At 42.8% G+C, this 21,219-nt stretch overlaps 1 protein-coding gene across 1 annotated transcript; it reads left to right on the top strand.

The window, feature by feature from the left end:
• Positions 1-448: 448 nt before the first annotated feature.
• FGF3 (fibroblast growth factor 3) lies at positions 449-5,688 on the top strand. Its single transcript, XM_086749379.1, has 3 exons — positions 449-698; positions 2,526-2,629; positions 5,356-5,688. Exons 1-3 carry the CDS (start codon positions 449-451, stop codon positions 5,686-5,688), a joined length of 687 nt encoding a protein of 228 aa, XP_086605505.1.
• Positions 5,689-21,219: the final 15,531 nt, after the last annotated feature.

The following is a 21,219-nucleotide window of genomic DNA, read 5'->3' as shown; positions in this document are numbered from 1 at the left end:
CCGCTTTCTATCAATTGGTCGCAGATCGGGCTATTGTTGCAGGAAGCTGCTTTTATTTCTATGCTCCGGCGATCAACTTATTTGCCCCCGCAGCCTCTTGCCGAAATTCAGCGGGGGTCTGTCCTTCTGTCTCTCACGCACGCCGGCTGTCTGTCTGTCTGTCTGGAAACCCAAGGAGAAGGCTGAGCGCGGCAGCTCCATCCAACGCAAACAGCTGGGACTCTTCGCCGGCCTTTGCCGATGTCTATTGATTTAAGTAAATCCGAGACAGATAAAAGGGCCAGATCGGGGCTGATAAAAAACTTGCCAATGCTTCCCGGCTCGGACCAGCGTGTGCTCTGCCACCTTGGAGCGCTGCTAGCAAGACGGCTTTGATGGGACCCCCGGTGCCCACCGCTCCAAGCCTCCAGCTCCCCAGCAGAATAAGCGCTGCGGCCGTCATGCCACAATGGTTATAATTTGGATCTTCTTCCTGAGTTTTTTGCAGGAGGCCTGGGTCCCCGGCCGGGTCGCGGGGGTCCCCGGAATCTCCCCGAGCGACCCCCGGCCGCGCAGGGATGCGGGGGGCCGCGGCGGGGTCTACGAGCACCTCGGGGGAGCTCCCAGGAGGAGAAAACTCTACTGTGCCACCAAGTACCACCTCCAGATCCACCCCAACGGCAAGATCAACGGCACCCTGGAGAAAAACAGCGCCTTCAGTGAGTACCGGGCACAGCTTTGCCCGTCCCGCTTCCCCCACTCCGGGCCGGGGGGCGTGGGGAAGGGGGTGGGGGGGTCCCTCTCCCTCGGACCGTTCGCATCCCGCTCCAGCATCAAAGGGCAGTGCCGGCTGGGGACCGGGCACCCCCAGCTGCCGGGGCTTTGGCCCCTTCCCCTCGCCCCGGCTTTTCGGGAGCCGCTTCTCCAGTTCTACCTTAGCTCCTTTCCCACGGGCTCCACGGGGCAGCCCCCCTCCGCCCCCGGCCCACGCAGGGGTCTCCGGAGCGGGCCCTGTGGAGGGGCTCAGTCCCCAAACCTCAGCCCCTTCCCAAAGCTCCCCTCGCTGTCACTTGCCCTCGCTCCTCCGTGGGCTTCCCACGCCAGCCCTGCCCGAGCCCGCTGGGCAACCGGTGGCCTCGCACCTCCCTCGGGGGCCGAGTCCCGGTGCCCCCCTCGATGGGCTGCAGGCTGCCCTCGCCTCCCGCTTATCTCCCACAGGGCTGGGAAGGGGGGGGCTTCCAGGGGCTAAATCACATCTGTCCCCTTTGACATGTGCCGGGGACCGGCGGTAATTAAGATGAAACGGGATATGTTGGGAGCGAGGGAGTTTGTGCGAGGGCGGCAGAAGGGAGGAGAGCGGGGCCCAGAGCTCCCCCGGCACCCCCGCACCCAGCCCGGCCTCCGCCCCCGGCCCCGCCACCCCAGGAAGCGTAAATCCCGGCTGGCGATGGCACACAGAGATAGGGAGACCTCAGGGATCTGTCTGAAGTCCATAAAGGAAAACCACTATTTCCTAGAGGAAAACCCCCTGGCTCTTAAAGCCCGGAGGAAGCATCCTTCAGCAGCGAACCAGTGCCTGATTCAAAGCAGCTGTACCAAACCCACCCCAACTCCCCCAGACAACCAAACCCACCCCAACTCCTCCAGACACTGTCAGGCCAGCAACCCGGCTCTGCCAAGGGGATAGGCCCCTGGCTCAGCGTTATCGTTGCCGAAAGGCGGCAATGGGTTTGGGCACAAGGGTCACCTCTCGCCTTCCAACACTCACAAGAAGTGCCCAGCCATCGGGCCACAGCTGGAGAGCCGAGAGTGAGCTTGAGTGAAGCAGCCAGAGAGCCCTGTGCATGCAACACAACCTCTCCCGAGCCATTTGTTCCTCCATCAGCATCGTGGCACCTTTGGCTGGACGCAAACGTTTCGGCAGGTACTCTGCCAGCCTTGCCTGCGATACTCTTCTTGTGCTTGAGACCCCATTTTTGATGGCCTGAAAATCTCCTCCCTTTTAATTTGGCTCGGGCAGTCACATTGTCCTTGTCTGGAGGGCTACACTGGCCTCCTAAATGACAAGTTCCTTTCATGATTATGTACATGGCTCTAAAATGCAGCTGACTCACCCTGTTTTACCCTCTGGAGACCTCAGCAAGGGCTTTGTCCTGCAATGGACAGCTTTGTGACTGGTTTCAATAAGTCAAGAGCTCTTGTGTTCCTAAGCATTAAAGAGGATTTAAACTTTTTTATATACATATAGGATTAAGTGAACCTCTAGTTCAGTGTCAGATCTTTTTCATTTTTGAAAGAGTTCAATCTCAATCAGACATCTAGGGATTTATTGTCAAGCTTGTCTCAAACAATTCCCACATCGTTATGGTTTTATACTGTTTCAAGTAACAGCCTTGTTTCATTCACGCGATTGCGCTATGGTTTTGGTGTGAGCTAGTGATAGCTGTGAAATCATACTCTGCAGGTAAGCGGTCGTTCAAACACATCTCAAAAAATTACATGTGCTGTGGAGCAACAATATATCTCATAACTGTTTCTCTTTCTAGGTATTCTTGAAATAACTGCTGTTGATGTTGGAATCGTTGCCATCAAGGGCTTGTTCTCTGGCAGATACCTGGCCATGAACAAGAGGGGCAGACTTTATGCATCAGTAAGTTTTACTTAAGACTGGCATACCATTTCCTTTTACTTAAGACTGGCCTGTCGTTTCCTATGGGGAGAACAGGTCCAGTGGGGAGCGCTGATTTCTTATAAATGAATACTTACAGAGAAAAGAGTAATCTTATAGTAGATTTCTGATTGGAATTGTTAGAGGCAACCAATCAGTATATTTTCTAAAGTGGAAAGAAGCTGTGTTCTTACTTTCTCATTGCCTGGCCAAAGTTTTGGGCAATTGGGTGCACTGGTAAGGACCTCAGGAGCCAGCCTTTGCAGCGCAGAATGTCCATCTCTATCCAGAATTGTCCATATTTGTATTTGATATGGATGTTGGACACTGGCAGAGGATATACATACCAGATAAAGAATACCCAGAGGCAGGTGAGCATCTCTGCCACAGGAAAGTAGCCTACTGACAGGAGTTTCTTTGCACAGAGCATTTTGTTGGGCAGTGAAAGAATTTACAGGTACTGAAAGGCAGGGCTGTAGCAAGGAGAGGAAGTATGAGAAGGTGCAAGAGGATAAAGGTGAAAAGAAATATGTTATTCTACTCCTTTGACCTAATTTTTTGTCCTGATCTTTCAGGTAAAATCTGACCTCTACTTATATTAGTGGCAGTCTTGCCTTCTCAGCCCAGACAGTATTTCCCCTGAGTGAATAAAATACTTCAGCTTAGACTTCTTCACATTCAGGGGCACACTGAGGCTTGTCAGCGCGTATACGATACACATTATCTGCCTGCTCGAATTTCTTCCATTGTCTTTGATTACATCCCTAGCAATCCTGCGATGGCTTACTGTGTAACAGCCATACTGTGCAGTTTCTGCAGGAATCCTGTGGTATGGAAACAGATTTGAAGAGGCTGAAATGTGGCTCTGTGAAATTTGCTTCCTCCAACTAGTCATTATATGTAATTCTGTTGATTTGAACAGCATGATACATCCTCGAGCCATGCGAGCTTCTTCCATGTGAATGCAACCTAGGTAACACAATCAACTCCATTCCCTCCCTGGTTTAATGTATTTTACTCCACCTTTTCAAGAATGTTCTGATAGTATTTAGGACCCATTTCATGCGATGCACACTGATTAAAAGCCTGTGTGTAAAGATGACAGCTCTTTGCAGAGAAGCAGATCGCAATTTTGGCGAAGGAAAGTGCAGCTGGCGTGGAATGAGGACGTACTAACTCTGCTGTGCCAGAGCTAAGGCTGGCCACTTCTCTGCTTCCAGTTAATATTCTGATTAAAATGGGGATCTTTTTCAACGGAGCTCCTTCATCAGCTCAGAGCCAGTGTCTGCCCCCTATTTCAAATAAGCCTGACTTTTTTTGGGATCGTTCTACAGGGAGCATTTCATGAAATGGTATCGGAATAACTCCATTATCCCTTAGATCACCAATTTTCCCACCTCAATAAAATGAGTTTGTTGAGTCTGCAGAATTCCTGTGTGTCCTTAGAGGATTCTGATAATCCTCTAGGTTTATCCTCTGTGATAAACCCTCTACAACCAGACCGGCGGCAGACGGCAGGACCAACCTACCTACATATGGTAGTTGTGTGGGCTCCAGCACCACAGCCTATGAAAAACTTGTCCTTGGAAAGGAAGGGCACTTCCGTTTTACAGCTGCGAAGCTGAGACATGTGGAGTCTTTTAAAATCTTGTTAAACGCCTATTAGCATTTCTGGGGAGTGAACAGCATTAAAGACATGTTGTTAACGGAGCTTTTGGCTTTTCTGGCCCCAGCCTGGCTACCTGTGCCCTTTCCGTGTCCTCCACAAAGGCAACGGGAAATAAAAAACCTCTGTAAAGACCATGGTAGCAGTTCTTCTCTGCCTCTGTGCCTTGCACGTGTTAGGTACTGAAGTCTTTTCACACAGGGACAGCAAAGATGATTTTGTAGTTAAGAAGAGACATACTGTGTGGGAGGTCCTTTATTTGCACTGGTTCTACTGCTCCCAGGGAGGAGTTCCTCTCGCCAGGCTTTTGCACAGTTTTCTCTCAGTTGAGGACCAGATGCAAAGGGGCAAATTTTGACAGATCACGTGAAGTGTGAGCTCCTGGGATGAGTGCGTGCTTTCCCTTACAGTCTGTGACAAAGGAGCAGCTCAGCATTTTGGAGGAAGACACTGGTGGGCAGGGTGTGCTTTCATTTTCTTAAGCTAAAGCGAACAAAGGAGCTTCGTAAAGATGTTGTTTACTGCTCAAATATCTGTAACAAACTGGATGTAAAAGAATGCAGGTGTATTTACTAATATACCAATTGAAGAGCCGTATTTTACGTTGAACTGTAGGATTTCACCTTTTTCATAGATTTCAAAATTGATAGGCAGCAATTAAATCATCCATCCAGTTCACAGGAATGTTTGGATCGGTAAGTACAAAAAAATTACATTTACAGCTGAACTATCAGCAGAGCTATTCATTCCTATTCACATGCTATTTTTGTATTTTCAAATTGGTTTTTGGCCTCTTTCTGTCTCTGACCCATGGAGCACGCTCACTGCTGACAGCACCTTGTTGGACAGCAGTTCAGGCTCAGTGTTTCTCTTCTGCTCACCTTTTGTAGCACCAGTCTGAGTTTTCCCACCATATGTGCTGCTACCCTGTATCTGAAAACTGAGCAGAGTCTTGCTTAAGACCTCAGTCCAATCTTATTGAGGTAGAAGAGAGCTATTACCCGTATAATCTTTCTTAAACTTTGTCATGTCTGCTTTACAGGAAAATTACAATGCAGAGTGTGAGTTCGTGGAGAGGATCCATGAACTGGGTTATAACACCTACGCGTCCCGTCTCTACCGGACTGTACCTAACCGAGCTGGCACAAAGCGCAAAGCCAGTGCAGAGAGACTCTGGTATGTCTCAATCAATGGGAAAGGACGACCCAGAAGGGGCTTTAAAACTCGCAGGACACAGAAATCGTCTCTCTTTCTGCCCAGAGTATTGGATAACAAAGACCATGAAATGGTCCGGCTGTTCCACACGAACGTGAAATACCGAGAGAGTCTCCTGAAGCCCCTGAGCAAGAACCAGCGAAGAAGGAGAGGACGCTGACGGGGGTGGCAGGAGCTTGTATGGGGGCTGGAAGTGACTGAAAGACTTCAAAATGCTACTAAAAAAACTAACAGCTGTGATTGTATGACAGGCATTAACATGGATGTTTTTTAGACACTGTATGATATAACTGAAAGTCACATCACTTACTTTTAGCTATTGTAGAATTATTATCTGCGGTAAAAGAGATGTGAGATAAACTGTGGCACATTCAAATGTAAATTAGTTGGATGTAATAATTTTGTCAATGGCTTTCACATTTTCTTTTCTTAAAAAAAAAAAAAAAAAAGTCATTTTCATCAGTAGTATTTTCATTCTAACTTGCCGTAGGGTATTATCTCAGTGATCCTGTCCCACCAGATCACATGAATATTTTAGACTTAACAATTTCACGTCCACAGAGAAAGCATAGCACTTTCATGGCTTTTTTGTTAGTTCCTCGTAAAAGGCTATATTCCTATTTTTATGGAATACAGGAGTTAGAAAACCGGTTTATTTTTAAACTTACATATATTTATTTTTATTTTACGATGGGTCAGTATCAATTATACTTTTTCCATGACTGCCCAAGACAAGTAAAATTGCAAGCTACTTCAGGCATTTCAACAGACCTACACATTACTAGAGTATTTTTTAATTTCTTTAATTAAAAACCTAGGACACCTGGCCTTGTTATTCAAATAAATGAATGTGGTAAAGTGGCATTTGCATTGGCCAAGCTTTATTAATATACCTGTTTGCCAGTTGACGAATCCTCTTCTAAAATAAGACCCACGCATGATGTGAAAGCTGAATTTGCCATGTGGACTGAACCTGCAATATAGGAAAATTCAGCACTGGGGATGAAAACCTTCATTAGGTACTTTTGTTTAGCTAAGTTTTCTACAGGAAGTCTTAGTTCTAGGTTAAATATGTTTTTACGTGTTTGGGGTGGAAAATAACGGCCACATTGAGTGTACAAAACCTGTAATGACTTGCTGATTTAAGACTGCTGCTATGTTCTGATTTTCCTTTATTTTCAAATGCTTGTTATTTTCACAAGGTTGTCCTAAACTGAAAACTCCCAATCCAGATGGGGGTTAACGATCTTGCGTTTTGGTTCAACCCACATAAAAACATATTTCTATAAATTTTTCTACCTTGATTCTGGAAGTTAACTTTTACAAAGTTGAGGGGAGTCCACATCACAAGTTTGATTTTGAGCAAGGGGTTAAGCTTTAAAAATTTCTCTTCACATCCAGAAGAGGATAGACTAGAACAAAGATTTAGATGTGCTTGACAAGCACAAATAATGGTCATTTCAAGGAGATTTGGCCTTGTGCTCCTCACTTCCTAGAATTAGGCCCTGATACAGCACAGCTGGAGAAAAGCAACTGCACTGAAATAAACATTCAATCTGAATTTAATGAAAGATCTGTAAGTTAAATATGACATTATACAGAAACAGACAGGTGCAAATCCCATTTCTGGTCATGTTGACGCAAAGGTCTTCTTGTGAGCTACCTACTGAATAACAGTGTGACCGTTTAAAACTGGGTGGTGAAAATCTTCCATCACTAAGGGGTGAATTCTGTGGGAGAGAGAAATAAAACAATTCCATAGAATGAGTTTACTAAGACTAGTAGTTCTAGGTTTAGCACTGCTTACATCCCTATAAAGGTGAAAACAGAAAGACATCTTTATACCAAGAAGTGTGCTCCATTCCTTCCACTTTCGTATCTTTTCTGTAATATTCTAACAAAGAAGAAATGTCTGTTCGAATAAGAAAGTCAAAATTCTTTGATCTCTGTTTTCCTTTACATTGAAATAATGTAAAAAGTTACTTAAATGTTGTACATTAAAGAATGCAACCTGGTGCACACAGAATTAGACCTAGGTTTAAAAAAGGGTACAGAAAACCATGAACCATGTTCCCAAACTTTCTTGCTTTAAAAAATAACTGAATATAGTGATGGGGTCTTCACAGACATAATCAGGCAGTATCATGTCTGGGGTCACTGAAAAAGTTTGCAAGGAAGAAACATAAAGATTGAAAAAGAAACCGAAGAATTCAGATTTTCTGTTTTGTTTACTCTCCTGTGAACCACACAAGGTCCAGACTACTGCAGAATTTCAGATGTTTTTTTGAAAGCTGGTTGTATCAGTGAAGAAAACTAAGTTTTGCATCCTGGGCATCAGGGGTGTTTTGGGACATGTTGTTGACTACACCAGCTACCCTATCTCAGCTCTGTGTTTCCCTTCAGGCTGCTGGTGAGGGCCTGACAATTTGACTGGGCAGGAAAGAGAGGGACGCAGGGAGTCCTCATGGATCTCAATCTCCAAGGACAAAATGCAAGGGAAGGAAACTGTTGGCAAGCCCAGCTGGCAAGGAAAGATCTCCTACAGCTGAAGATCAAGAGAGCTGGTTTTCCCCATGTCTAATTTCTGGGCCGTATTTCTTTTGGCTGCTTTCAGATCTACTTCACCTCAACTTGTAAGAAAAACAAGATCTATTCACAGCTTTCTCTGCTCTAAAGATTTTTGTAAAGCTAATGACTAATGACCACATCAGGTATTTTTGATACAATTCTGAATGTCTAAAAAAAGTGGACAAACTCCTGTTTCCCATGACACAAAGACGGCATCCTCACCCCAGCTCCAAGTCCATTTCCTATCAAACATTTAGCCTTTACTCTTGGCTTTTATCAAGGGCAAGTGCTTGTGCTGGCTCTATCCCTTGCTTTTCTGTCTCTGTTTTAATCATTTTTTCCTCTTACACTTTTCTCCTTCTACTCCTCTTCTACAGACGGTCAAACTACCTGCCATAATGTGACAGAAGGGAATTGCAATAGGTGATACAGGAAATTCATTATTTACAAACACCTGCTTAGTCCTCTCCTTGTTTTGAGCTGTACTGTATGCTTGTTGTAGGAGTATTGTTTTAACCACCTTCCCATGGGAAATTGCAATGAAGTTTAGCTTAACACATGAAGTTATTTCAATTTCCCTGTTTCAGTTGCAGTTTTCATCCCAACACAGTCTAAAATACTGACACTGAAAGAGAAAGGAGGGGAGAGGCAAAAGAAAAAAATAATTAACTGATTGGATGCAATGGCATTTTAACTACTGTAGGTAAGTGATGATTTTCACATCAACCTAAAACAATTTCACTGACATTCTTAGAATTTTTCTTTGCTCAGTCTCATTGCAGCAATTCAAGGGAGATGGCTTTGGGATTTGTCTTTTAAGAAATATTAATGTTCTTGTTGAAATACTTTTCATTACAGACATTCATGACTTAATATTCTTTTAGCAACCTTGAATTCCACAGTTCCCAGATACTGACAGGCTGAAATCCTGTTCACTATAATTATCCCTGTCGTGTCTTCTATCTCGTTTTATTTATTTGGACCAGAACCTTATGGGATACCTTTGAGTTACTGCTACTTTCTCCTTAGAATTATAAAGTCAGGATGTGTTTCCTTTTTAAAAAATATTTCTTGAGTAAATTTATACCTTTCCATTGTACAGGCTATTATCAGGGAGTTTTTTGGGGGGTATTTTTGAGGAAGATATAAACTCTATCCATTTTGGATTGTAGAGTTTTTGCAAACTTCATGTGCTCCAGAAGTTCACTGACATCCTTAAATTCATCACAAAACAGAGATCATAGAAAAGGTCATTCAGGGAAGCCAGACCTGGTAAAGAGCTTGTCTACTGCAGCTTTTTGGTTACATACCAGGTTGATTTTCAATTGTTTTGTGGTTCAGAGTCCATTTCAGAGCCAGCATCAGCATTCTGTGGTTGCATCTGAGTTAGCAAGTAGTGTAGACCCACAGCAATAGATCTGCAGCACAAAACCTTTTGTGCCAAGTACTCAGTGTCCACACTAAGCAACATTTTGGGAGTGACTGGGAGGACTACTTTGGATGGCTTACAGTCTGGTCCTACGGACTGGAAGCCCTTTGGCAGGTAGAGTACTTTGAGAAAGTCTTCGGATTGAGTGTCACCAAGAAGGAAACCACTTCATGCATTCAGCAAATGTTGACATAACTCCAACTAGCAGGAGACCGTGCTCAAAAGCATGCTTCTGATTTCAACCAAACACCAGAGTAGATGCATGTTGTCTGAGGTCCACTCATTCACACCCTGTAACTGTTTCCTTGTGGGCAGGAACCAGATCTTGAGACCATGATTTCAACCCTCTGTGTTCTGGGTGGCATGTCAGTTACCAGAGCACAAAACTATTGCTGTTCTCATCCTGGAGCCAGGAGAGCGTGATCACCACATACTAATTGCCTGTGCCTGATCCATGACTTCTTGATTTATATCTGAAGCAGATTTTTAAAATTCCTTTAATCCTGGGTTTAGCCCATCATAGCTCTTATATTCCAAGCTGTTCAAAACTTCATGTAACATATTCTGGTCTTCGGTAATTACATTAGTACTTTTGAGGTTGGCTGTTCATAAAAAGCAAGAGTTGTGTATGAAACACAAACAGCTACCCCACGTCGAATAACTAAGTTGTAAAGCATGAATTCTTTCCCAATTTACTCACATATTTTTCTCCACTTTCTCAGCATGGAGTTTCTCTGTCTTTGAGGATCATTATTCTGCCATCCTAAGACTATATTTCAGTACTTTTATGGTATTTCTGACTCTCTGCAATAGGTCTGATGTTCGTTTCTAAAAGCCCTGTTACTGTTACCCATTTGTTGAGCAAGAACAGCAGTGCACCCCATTTGGATGTGGAAACTTCTTCACACTCGTACCTTCAGCATTTAGAAGAGAGTTTTCCTCAGTCACCACAAGCAGGAAATAATGCTAGAGGGGTTTTTTTTTGTTCATACTTTTTAATAGCAGTACCTAGCCCCAAACCCTCTCTGTTTCGAGCCCTTTTGTGAGCTCTTGGATTTCCTGCTTTACTTCCTGATGTTTCCTCTTTCTTCTCTGCTTTTCTTTGCGGATGTACAGCCCTCTGCAAAACAATAAGCAAAGAAATCCTTTCCACCACACGTGCCTTTGCATGGACCTGGTTTTGGAATGGGGCTGGTATTAGGTCAACTATTCATTTGCCAAGGCTTAACTGTTTCTTACAATTGTCTGAATCAAGGATGTGATTACTCCCCTAGCTTCCAGAAGGTGTAGTCCCATTCAGAACAGCTCAGGCTGAAAAAAAAATCTACAGAGCAAAGCTGTTATAATACACTGATACTCATCATCAAATATTTGATTCACAGCCTTATCAATAAATATGAGGTCAGAGAAGCAGGGAAGTAAATATATTTAAAGTTGTAGCCAGGAATATGAGACGTGAAAAACAATGCCATTGAAAAGCCTCTCTGAGTTACAGCGAAAACCTTTCCCCTGAGCACCCTGCCACCCCTGTGCATTGATGTCCAGAATTTCTCCCTCAGACCTAAACAATAACCTCAGATGATAGTGGTGACAATTAAAACTTTGATTCTTAGTGCTTATTTGTCTTTGATATAGAGCATCAAATTCTTTGTATTTACATGTACATGTATTGCATAGTCACATGGGATTTTCCCTAGAAAAATGTATCATCAATTGCATTAAAAATGAGGAATCCTTTTTCTGGCCTCAAAAACTGAGGGAGAGTGCTAGAAGAGAGTGATTTACAATGTACCTCTCCAAAAATGTATTAAGACAAATTAAGCCAAACCTTTCTAAGTTTGGTCATCAATAAATTACTGAATGTCATACACATATAGTATGTAATTACAGTTTTGAGCCCAATTACATCTTTGAGCCCAAAGCAAACAAGATTCCACACATTTTTATACTCCTGGAATTGAGATATTTCCGTTTTAATTACCAATGACATGCTGAAGGCCTGGTAAAAAGAGGCATTCAATTAGAAAAACTATGCATTGTTTATGCGCAGAATTGTTTTCTAATAAACAAATGTTCGCAAGACGATCGGCATGCCACTCTGCCAAAACGATTTTGATAGGAACTGCTGGGATCTGTCTTGTCAAAACAATAATCTGTGCACAGAAGGACCTTACTGACAGCTCTTCTTTTTCTCCTTTTGGAATGCAAACTATTTTTATTGGTAATAAATATAGCATCTTTTTACTGGTCACAAAAGAAGTATCTTTTACACCAACAAAGAAGCGAACAAGTGAATCAACATATGGTGGGGTGAAATGCATGAACTCTCGCTAATTCAAATGCATCTTGTTAGAATATTCTTCATGATATCAATCATTTAGCATTTACATAATGCAAGCTATGTCTGATGCGATTTACAAAAGCCCTTCAGACTTCATGGGCAAGAGGCTGATATTGGAGTTTGGGCTTCAAGCTTTGCCACAGTGGCCCAGGCACAAGACATACATGACCAGCCTGGGCTTTGCCCCACCTCTGCATGCTGGTGTGGTGGTCTGGGGTAAAATGGGGTCCATCTCCATGTTTCATTTAATTTTCCTGACTCTAGGATGCAAGCTGACACAACCCATCTGTGTCACAACACAGAACACAGCTGTGATTCCTCACAGTCTCTCCAACCCCCTTTTTCAGACCAGATACAAGGAAGAAATGTCTTAAATTGAGGGTGGTGGAACACTGACACAGGTTGCCCAGAGAGGTGGTGGATGCCCCATCCCTGGAAATGTTCAAGGCCAGGTTGGACAGGGATCTGAGCAACCTGATCTGGTTGGAGATGTCCCTGCTTCTTGCAGAGGGGTTGGACTGGATGGGCTTTAGAGGTCCCTTCCAGCCCAAACCATTCTCTGATTCTCTGTGTAGAGGTAAGGTGCAGAGGAGTGATGCTAACAAGTCAAAAACAGGAGTCTGCAAAGAGTGTCTGCTGATGAACCAGATCCTGACAGATTTTACTGCATCTTCTCGAGCATAAGAAGTGGATGTGAGATGCCTTCGGTCACCTCTTGGTTCCTTCTGGTCTCCTCAGCATGTCACCACAGCTGTACAAGTCTTTGGGGACTGAAGAATTACTATTTTTTCTTTGTTCTAGTAATGGTATTTTAAAAAATAATCACGGATTCCTTGCTGTTGCTATAGGCATTTTTCCAAATAGTGACTTTCTTGATTTGTCCACAGAAAAGCTTAGCTGTAAGCATGGAGTTGAGCAATGTGAGGGAGGTTCCCTCCTTTGTGGTTGTTCTTCATGTTCTTCACGTGCTGGTCTGTAGGCTAAGAACCTGTAATGGGAAATGGCGCCATGGACGCAACCCTGAGAGACAAACTGACCCAGTGAAGGAAACCTCTGCAGCTGCAAATGTTGCTTTATGCGTTTTGTGGCCATTAAAGTGACAGCAAAGAGACATGACCAGCTTGTAAAATATATAAATGAGACCTGAAAATACTCCATGAATAGAAGCAGACACATAGGTAACTAGGTGCAAAAATTTTCACTTGAATTTGAAGTATTTTTCTCCAATTTGAAGCCAAATTTCATTCTTGTTACTGTCTTCAGGGAAACTATTGGGCAGAATACACACCAAAGAATCACTCTGTTGGAGTGATTTGAATCAATTCGTACCGCAAACTCCAGTTTTTCAGCTATAATTGCTTGGTTTGACTCCAGCATGGTTCGGTTCCCACCACAGGTGGTGGGACTTCTTCTACCACTCTCAGTGGATCTAAATTGTCTTCCACCTGATGTTACAACATTGTGAAAGCTTAAAGATGACTTTGGAGTACTTTGAGACTTTCAGAAATGTGGGCAGTAAGCAGGTCAGGGGCACGTTTGAATAAAATAGTTGTTTTTTGGTCTGAAAAAGGTGCCTTGTTTTTTGGACGTACTGCTCCTCAGGTGAGAGCACTGCCCGTGACCGTGGTGTTGGGAAGGTTTATTTCAGCGGCATGAATTAGCAAAGCAGAGGGAGAAAGAGAGAGAGATAATATGTATAAAACTCTAGGGAAATCTGGGAAATTTGTAACCCTGTGAGAACTAAAGAATATAACAAAACTGAATAGCTTGGATAAGGTAGCAGTTCTTTAGTTCACGTATCTGCTTCCTTTTCTTTTAAAGAAGATCTGTGTTCTTCCTTCTTGGATTTTTGGTAGTAAAATGCTTTGCATAGGGAGAAAATTTATTTGACTGATTGATTTTTATTTTTTTTTAAGCTATCTTAAATAGTCCTTTGAAGCTTGCGGTGGCGCTCAAGTTCAGATGTCTCCTGTTTCCTTTCGGAAGGTTTGAAGGATTTGGGAAGGTGAACAAGCAGATCTATAATTAAAGAACAGTTGATGGTAACTGTCCTCCTTTGTTAGCATTCTTGGGCCACCTCCAAATTTAGATGGTTAAAGAGAACTCTGTCCCGTTTTAGTTCTGCAATAGTTTAGATGCCACCACTGCATAGCAGGAGAGAAGCCTTTCTGAAATTCAGGGTAAATTCCCTTTCTGACCACAAACTGGCTCACGGTCTTCACTTTACATATTAAAGAAAACGCTCTTCTTTCCTACAGTAACAATCCTAAATGCTGTAGTATTTTTATTGCAGTCTGAAATGTCTGGATTTGAAGAACAATTATTTGTCTGTGAGAAGAATTTAGAGACATTCTGATGTTAATGCAGAAGTAAAAAGGAAGCACGGGGCAGCGGGGCTGGCTGCAGAGCGCTCGAAGGACCCAGCCCCGGAGAGACGTGCAATTCTACTGACGTGGAAATGTCTCTGGCACCGGCTGCTTGGTGTTGAAAATTTTTTGTCCTGGAGCAAAGAAAACTAGGTCTGATAAAGTCAAAATATCACAAGATCTCACACTAAGATGTTTTTGAATGGAATGGCTTTTTCACTTGGAAATAACCTTTTCTGGAAGTACTTCGTGTAATTTTGGTCATACTGTCCAATAAAACACCATATGTGATGACCTGTGATGACCAGCCATGAAAGATAATAATTTGTCTTAAATAAATTTTTATCTTTTGAAATTATTCATTGTGTGGTTTTTGGATGGACAAATGGGCTCATTCATAAAGTATAGCCAGAATTCAGCGTCTTTAGATGTTACATTAAACAGGACTCGCCCCCAAAAATGACAGCGGATCAAGGCTCTACCTTGCTTTTATGTTCCTACTAGGAAAACTCACGCAAAAATTACTTTATGCAGCCAGAAATGAACTAGTCTGAAAGAAATCTGCTAGCGATCTCTGAGAGAGTGGCACTAAAAGATAGGTGACACGCATTGCTCGGCACAGCATAGTTGTAGTGTGACCATAGATGCTTGGTTTACACCGCAGACATCGGAGTCCCGCAGGCGTCTGTTGCTCAGACCATGAAACCAACTGAAAATTATTCTTAAATCCTTAGACATTTTTTTTCACGGCAACATGGGTCTAAAACTACAGCAGCAGAAACTGAGTTTATTTGTGTCCCATAGTCTGTCTGCTCCAAGGATCTGTTAGCCATATTCAGTAGTGCATATGGAAAGAAAACCCTCTGGATCAGATTAACGCTTTCTTTCCCCAGTTCCAAATGAAGAGCACTTTGCTTTACCAATGCTTTAGTGCAAATGCATTTGAAAATAGCTATATGAAATGGAGATGCTCTAAGATCTTCCCAGAGAGGGACCAGGATGGTAAAACAGAGGTCTTCAGAATTCAGTGTTCCTTTATTTTCTTTTCTTTTTTTTTCAAACATCCTAAATTTCCTAATCTAAATGGATCAAGGTGCTCCTACATATTGTTCGCTCAGAGAACTCAATGCAATGTTGTTTCCTCTTGAATCTGTATTGCACAGACCAAACCCTTGTTGTATATCGTCCTTTTCTGCAATCTGCTTCTCTAAGCATTTTCCCAGCTTTCGTAAAAACTTGTACCAAAGCCTTCTACCCTGCAACTCTCCCTGTAAGCCTGTGTCTTTACTTCTGGTTCAATGCTTATGTAGACATTTTCAGAGAAGACAATCCCTTCTTTACTTTTTCTCTCTTCTGCTCTATACAGATAGAATATCTATGTGATAAACTAAGAACAGCCTCCTCCCAGAAAGCCTGAAAACACACAAGCAGCCCAGCAATCCAACCCCAGAATAGTCTCAAAGAAACCCCACCACCCTTCAAAAAGAGGTCCCTGAGCCAAAAGGCAGCTCCAGGTGCTCCAGCACACTCCTCTTAGAGCCTGGGAGGGGCACAGGTTCCTTAATTCCCTACATGTGTGCACAAGGAAGGCAGCTGTTGGCCATCCTCTGGCCAGAATCAACTCCTTCCTTGTTAATCCCCATGAAAGACGTGGCTACTTCTGCTTGTAGTGTCTTCTTGAGGGGTTGCAACAAGCCCTACAACTCAATTGCTTCCGAAACCTGTTTGCAGGCAAATATAAGGCTTTGGCTGCTGGAAAGAGGAGTAACAGTGTTTGGGGTCTAGGTTTCATTTTGTAGCTCCTTGGATTTGTGACTGTGTTGAGGTATCTTGGGGCAGGACAATAAGGAGCTGGAATTTTATCAGGTTTAGCAGCAAGTTGAGTACTCCCTGTTGGAAAAAGAGGAGGGAACCTGATCTTGCTTTCTCCTAATGCCTTTTCCTAAAGGATGAGGATGGACTCCTGCCTCATAGCTCAATACAAGGTAAGATTACATAAATGTGAACTCAATACTGCCTCTTGGTTTAAGTTCTAATAAATATTGGCTTCTCTTTTAAAATCAGAAAGATTTTCTGATTTTAAAAAGTCCGTACTAAAAAAATCTGACTTTTGCAATGGCACTGTCTCATGGCACAAGCCAAGTGCTCTGTCCAGCTTCTTCCCCACAGAAAACTTAGTTTTTTTAAAAAAATTCTTATCTACACTGTTACACTTATCGAAGTTTCCCATGGTATCTACACTGATAGGAAAGCCTCTAAATTTATGGAACAAAATTCTTATAAAACAAATAAAACCCTTATGAAATAATATAATTTATAAAGTCTGTGGGGAATACTCTGGTGTTTGAGTATTGGAACAGGGTTCCCATTTCAGAGGTTAATTAGAAAGGTAGGCAAAAGTTTGCTTTCTTGATAAGTTTTGGAGCAAATCTAGGTTATGCCCCACGTGAAGAACATGCATGGTTGAACAAAGGAAGAGCTTTTTAGAAAATAATGAATTATTTGGTTAAAAAGCTGTGTAAAAACTGAAGGATGCTTTGTGCCTCCTTCCATGCAAGCTTGATAAAGCAGAATTGGAAAGGAAATACGAACAGACTAAACTGCAATCAAAGAGAGACAAGAAAAACACTTTTATACCTTGAGCTGCTATTGTGGTGCTGCTCCCTCCATGAGATTGAGAGAAGAAAAAGAGGAAAAGAAGCAGGGGTAGAGAAAAAACGGGATCAGTTCAGAATACTGCCCTGGAGAACCCTGCCTGTGGGTTTTTATTCTGCAGACACTTCCAGGAATAAAACACTTTAATGGAGAAAAAAAAGAAGTGTATTTTCAGAGAAGTTCATGTTGTGCAAGGAAATAACAAGATGAGTTCTGTGCACAGAGGCCGTTATTCTGATACCGGTCACTCGCCCATCACGGCAGCCGTGGGCACGTGCCCTGGGTGCAGTCCTGGGGATGGTGGCGGGAGCGTGAGCTGGGGCAGCTCTGCACAGGCTTCACGTGTGATGGTAGAGAAGGAAAACAAACAAAACGCCAAGCCAAGGAACAGGCTACTATCATCCTCAGTTGGTATCATGACTTTGCAAGAGTCAGTGCAGTAGAAACCAGTATTAAGTTTCAGGAATTTGGCTCAACTCTCTGACCCTGCTGTATTTGAGCTGCTGTTCAACATGGGTGCTAGTGAAAAGCAGCATTTTAAATTAATCCTGTATTTCAAAGAGGGAGGATGGCCAGTTTTCTTGCTCCTGCAAAGATCTAAACCTGTCCTAAGCTGCAGGAATATTAAGGCTCTGAGATCTCTTAATCCTTTTTGCTTTCAACGAAAGTATTCAAAGTAAAGCCAGGTCTTTCCCTTTTTTAATAGTTTTGTGCAAACTTTTGCAGAGCTTAGTACAGTTATGAGAGGGGAAATGGTTTTTGGGTCAGCTGAATTAATTTCAAATTGATGTAATGGGTCCAATTACTGAATTTGAGTAACCAAGGTTTTGAATAACTGAGATACTTTTCAGTGTAAGCAATAAATACCAGGGATAGAACTATATTATAGGAAACGGAGACTATGACTGAGCTTTGGATAATGAAGATTCTAGTTTGTATCGTGTGTACTCTGGCAGCAGCTGATTCCTATAGGAATAAAAAAGTAAGAACATGTGCAAACTGCAGTGTGACGCTACCACCGTGACCTCTTCAGCAACTTCAAGGTCATGATTAGGAGAATCTTCAGGTTTTTTTTTTTTTTTTTTTTTTCGTTTGCACGTGGGTTGCTAAGATTTATTACAATCATTGCAAGAGAACACCTGCTGAACATCAAGAGATTCCTGGGAAACTTCAAGTGTTTTGCTAAGGCAAAACTCCACCTTTTACGCTGCTTTCAGGAATCCAGCTTGGACTAGTCTGGTCTTCATTGATTTGTTCATGCTCTAAAGCAGAAGCAAACCACAAGTGATATTCAGAGAGATATTTGTCTCTCAGACAAATTTACCTGCGTCTAAAATGATACATGTCTTGCTTCCTGGGATTCCTGATATGTATCACACTCTGGGTAAGGAGTGGATCCTTGGCTGAAGTCGGTTGGCGTTGCTGTACCGGCTTTGGTGACGCTGTGAGGAGTAACACCAGCTGCACACTTAATCAGGTGACTAAGCACTATCTAAACATATCAGGAAAAAATAAATTTGACTTGTGACAATTATACTAAACAAATATAGAGAAATATCTTGATGTTCCGATTTCTAGAAGTTTTTGCTGAAGTTTGCCTTGCGTATTTTTGTGCTGCATTGCAGTCTTCCTCCCCTACATCATCATTTTATTTTCAGCTCAGCAATTTTCTTTTTTTTTTTTTTTTTTTTTTTTTTTTTTTTTTCTCCTCTCCTTTGAGCTATGAAACTCTGTCTGCTTTTCAAGACTAATATATGGCCCCTGAGTGAAGGCAAGGCTGTGATTCAAATCAAGAGTTCTGTTGACATTATAATCCTTAGGAGCACAGCTGGAGCATTTCATGAACGGTAGCAAAGACTCTCCATTGATTTACTGCCTTGGTATTCAATCAGGAGTCCACGTTCTGTGTCGTTGGCTGCAACATACAAAAAATAACTCGGTGAACTTCTAATTAAGGCATTTAGCTTCTTGTCTGTCTTATAAGAAAAGATTTGTGCTATATATGAGAAGCTGCTGCTTTTGTGGATTCTCCCCTATTTTTATAGTGTGAGGGCTTCAGGCCCGAAGAAGGTCCTGAGGGCTATTATTGGGATATACACAGAAGTTGCTCTCTGACCCTTCCAAGGAGAAGATGAAGCAATGTGGGATGGCAGGAATTTTCGTGCTTCTCCTCCAAGCTCTGCACCTTTTCTCTTTGTTCCTGTTTTACATAAACCTTTCCTAGCCATGATCACCCCTCAAGCACCAAAAAACCTTCATTCCAGTTCTCATGAGAGCTGTGAAGGGGATCCACACCTCTGCTTCTGGGCAGCAAATAAACCCTTCCCTTTTCACAGGGCCAGTCCCCAGCCACAGCATGCATGAGAGCAATTTCGAAGCCGTGCTCTTTCTTGTCTCACCCCTCGTTCCCAGGGAGAGATGACCGCGCTGCCAGCCCCCACTGACCTGAAGATGAGAGTTCTCTAGATTGTTTCCAGCTTGCACTGCTAGCCCCACTGGACGAATAGCACTTGCAGTATTTTTGGGGTGGTGACTCACAAGAAAGCCATGAATACCCCCTTAAGAGGCTGTCAAAACCCTCCTGGTAAGAAGTGTTTTGTTTTTCCTCTTTTCGTTGTCCAGGCTGCCGGTGGATATTTCCACGAGTCTCCAATCCAGTCTTCTCAATCCATTGTCCAAGTAGCAAGTTGTACCCTAAAAAGCAGAGGTGCAGACCCTAATCTGACACCATTCCCGTTTGTCACCCACCTGTAGTAACAGCCAGAACATACAGCCCTTCTCGTCAACGTAGAAGGTACCAAAGTGCCAGCCAGGACTGAAGCCAAGGTGTCTTGGCAGATCTGGTATCAAGGGCATCAGTTGTCTTTTTTTAACCTTCAGAAAGTGCTTCAGAAACTTTATTGATCTTCTTAAAAATAACACGAAGTAGTCCGGTATTGTTATCGCAGGTACTTGTATCTCCAAGAGTTATGAGGTTCAGTCACTTGATCAAGACCAAAGAAAAGCCTGTGTTGAAACAGGGTCTGGATTCAAAAAAGCGCTCACAACAGCCATGAGATCTGGAATCATGACTGTTATATTTGGAGTGAAAGACAGCTGTGAAAAGGAAAAATGGCATACATACACTTTTTTTTTTTTTGTCTGAACATGCAGCAGGAGATACAGTGCTTCAATAGGTGTTGCCTGCTTACCTTCTTTCATCTCTAACATTTATATTCCTCAGGCACCTTCATTGTGTTTCAAGCCTTACTAGTGTCTAAGTTTCCAACTTTCCTGCCCTTACTGAGCCAGAGCTTCATCTGGTCAGAGCTCTGCTAAAGCCACCCTGTGCCAGGAAGATGGTAGGCAAGACCCGTTGTGATGACTGTTGGTTTCTAGAGCTTAGAAACACAAAGCTTACCAAGTAATTCTTTTCAGGGCTAATCACAGTGTCATTTGGCCTAAGTTGTTAGGACAGGGTTCTCCAAGAGGAGTATGACGGCAATATGACAACACTATGAAATTATTCTCCTGTGCGCAAGGCTGGTTCTTAGCTCAGTAGCAAAGCCTTAATCATAATAAAATAACTGTTTACAGTTGTAGGTGTATTACTGATCTATAGTTGCATCAGAGGTACTCACTGAAAACCACTCTCAAGAATTGCCTGGTGTATTCCTTTTCGAAATATTTAGCTGTGATTTCTCCCGCTGACATGAAGAGGAAGAACTGTTACAACATCTCACATTCAGAACAACAAAAAGATTTCTGGTCCATGTACAGTTAAAGACCAAGTGCAAGTCCTGCAGGAGTTGAATGACAGTAGGTAGATAAACCAGCCATGAAATACTCCCATTATTGCTACTTTAAAGGTATTTCTTAATGTTATTCTTGTCAAACAACTAAAATAGTCCATAATATTCTTTTCTCTTGGAGCCTGGATTCTAACTTGGTGAAAATGAGTAGGGGGGAAAAAACACCTAGCTGATTTAAACAGTCCAGTATCTGACATTAGTAAAATAATGTCGTGTAAAATAATGAGCGTGTAAGGTTTATGACTGCTTATTTGGTGGGGCTGGGGTTATCCAATGGGAGAAATACTACCAAAGTCCAGCGAGATATGGTTACCAGGCAGGAATCCCAGGAGATTCTGTTACCACACAGGAATCCCATGAGACAGTATTATCAAGAAGGAATCTGTAGTATTCAGCTCACCACAAGGCAGTAATATTAGATTTTTAGAATTAAATCCTGTGGTATCTTGTTTTATAAGAGTTAGCACAGAAGGAACGGACGAAAATGCAATGGAAGAAAGAAGTCTCCCTGGAACCTGAGCTGGAAGCCCTCGTTACACCA

This window comes from Chlamydotis macqueenii, chromosome 5 (assembly GCF_036417535.1).
Source record: "Chlamydotis macqueenii isolate bChlMac1 chromosome 5, bChlMac1.mat, whole genome shotgun sequence".
Lineage (NCBI taxonomy): Eukaryota > Metazoa > Chordata > Aves > Otidiformes > Otididae > Chlamydotis > Chlamydotis macqueenii.
This window is presented reverse-complemented; position numbering and strand designations above follow the sequence as displayed.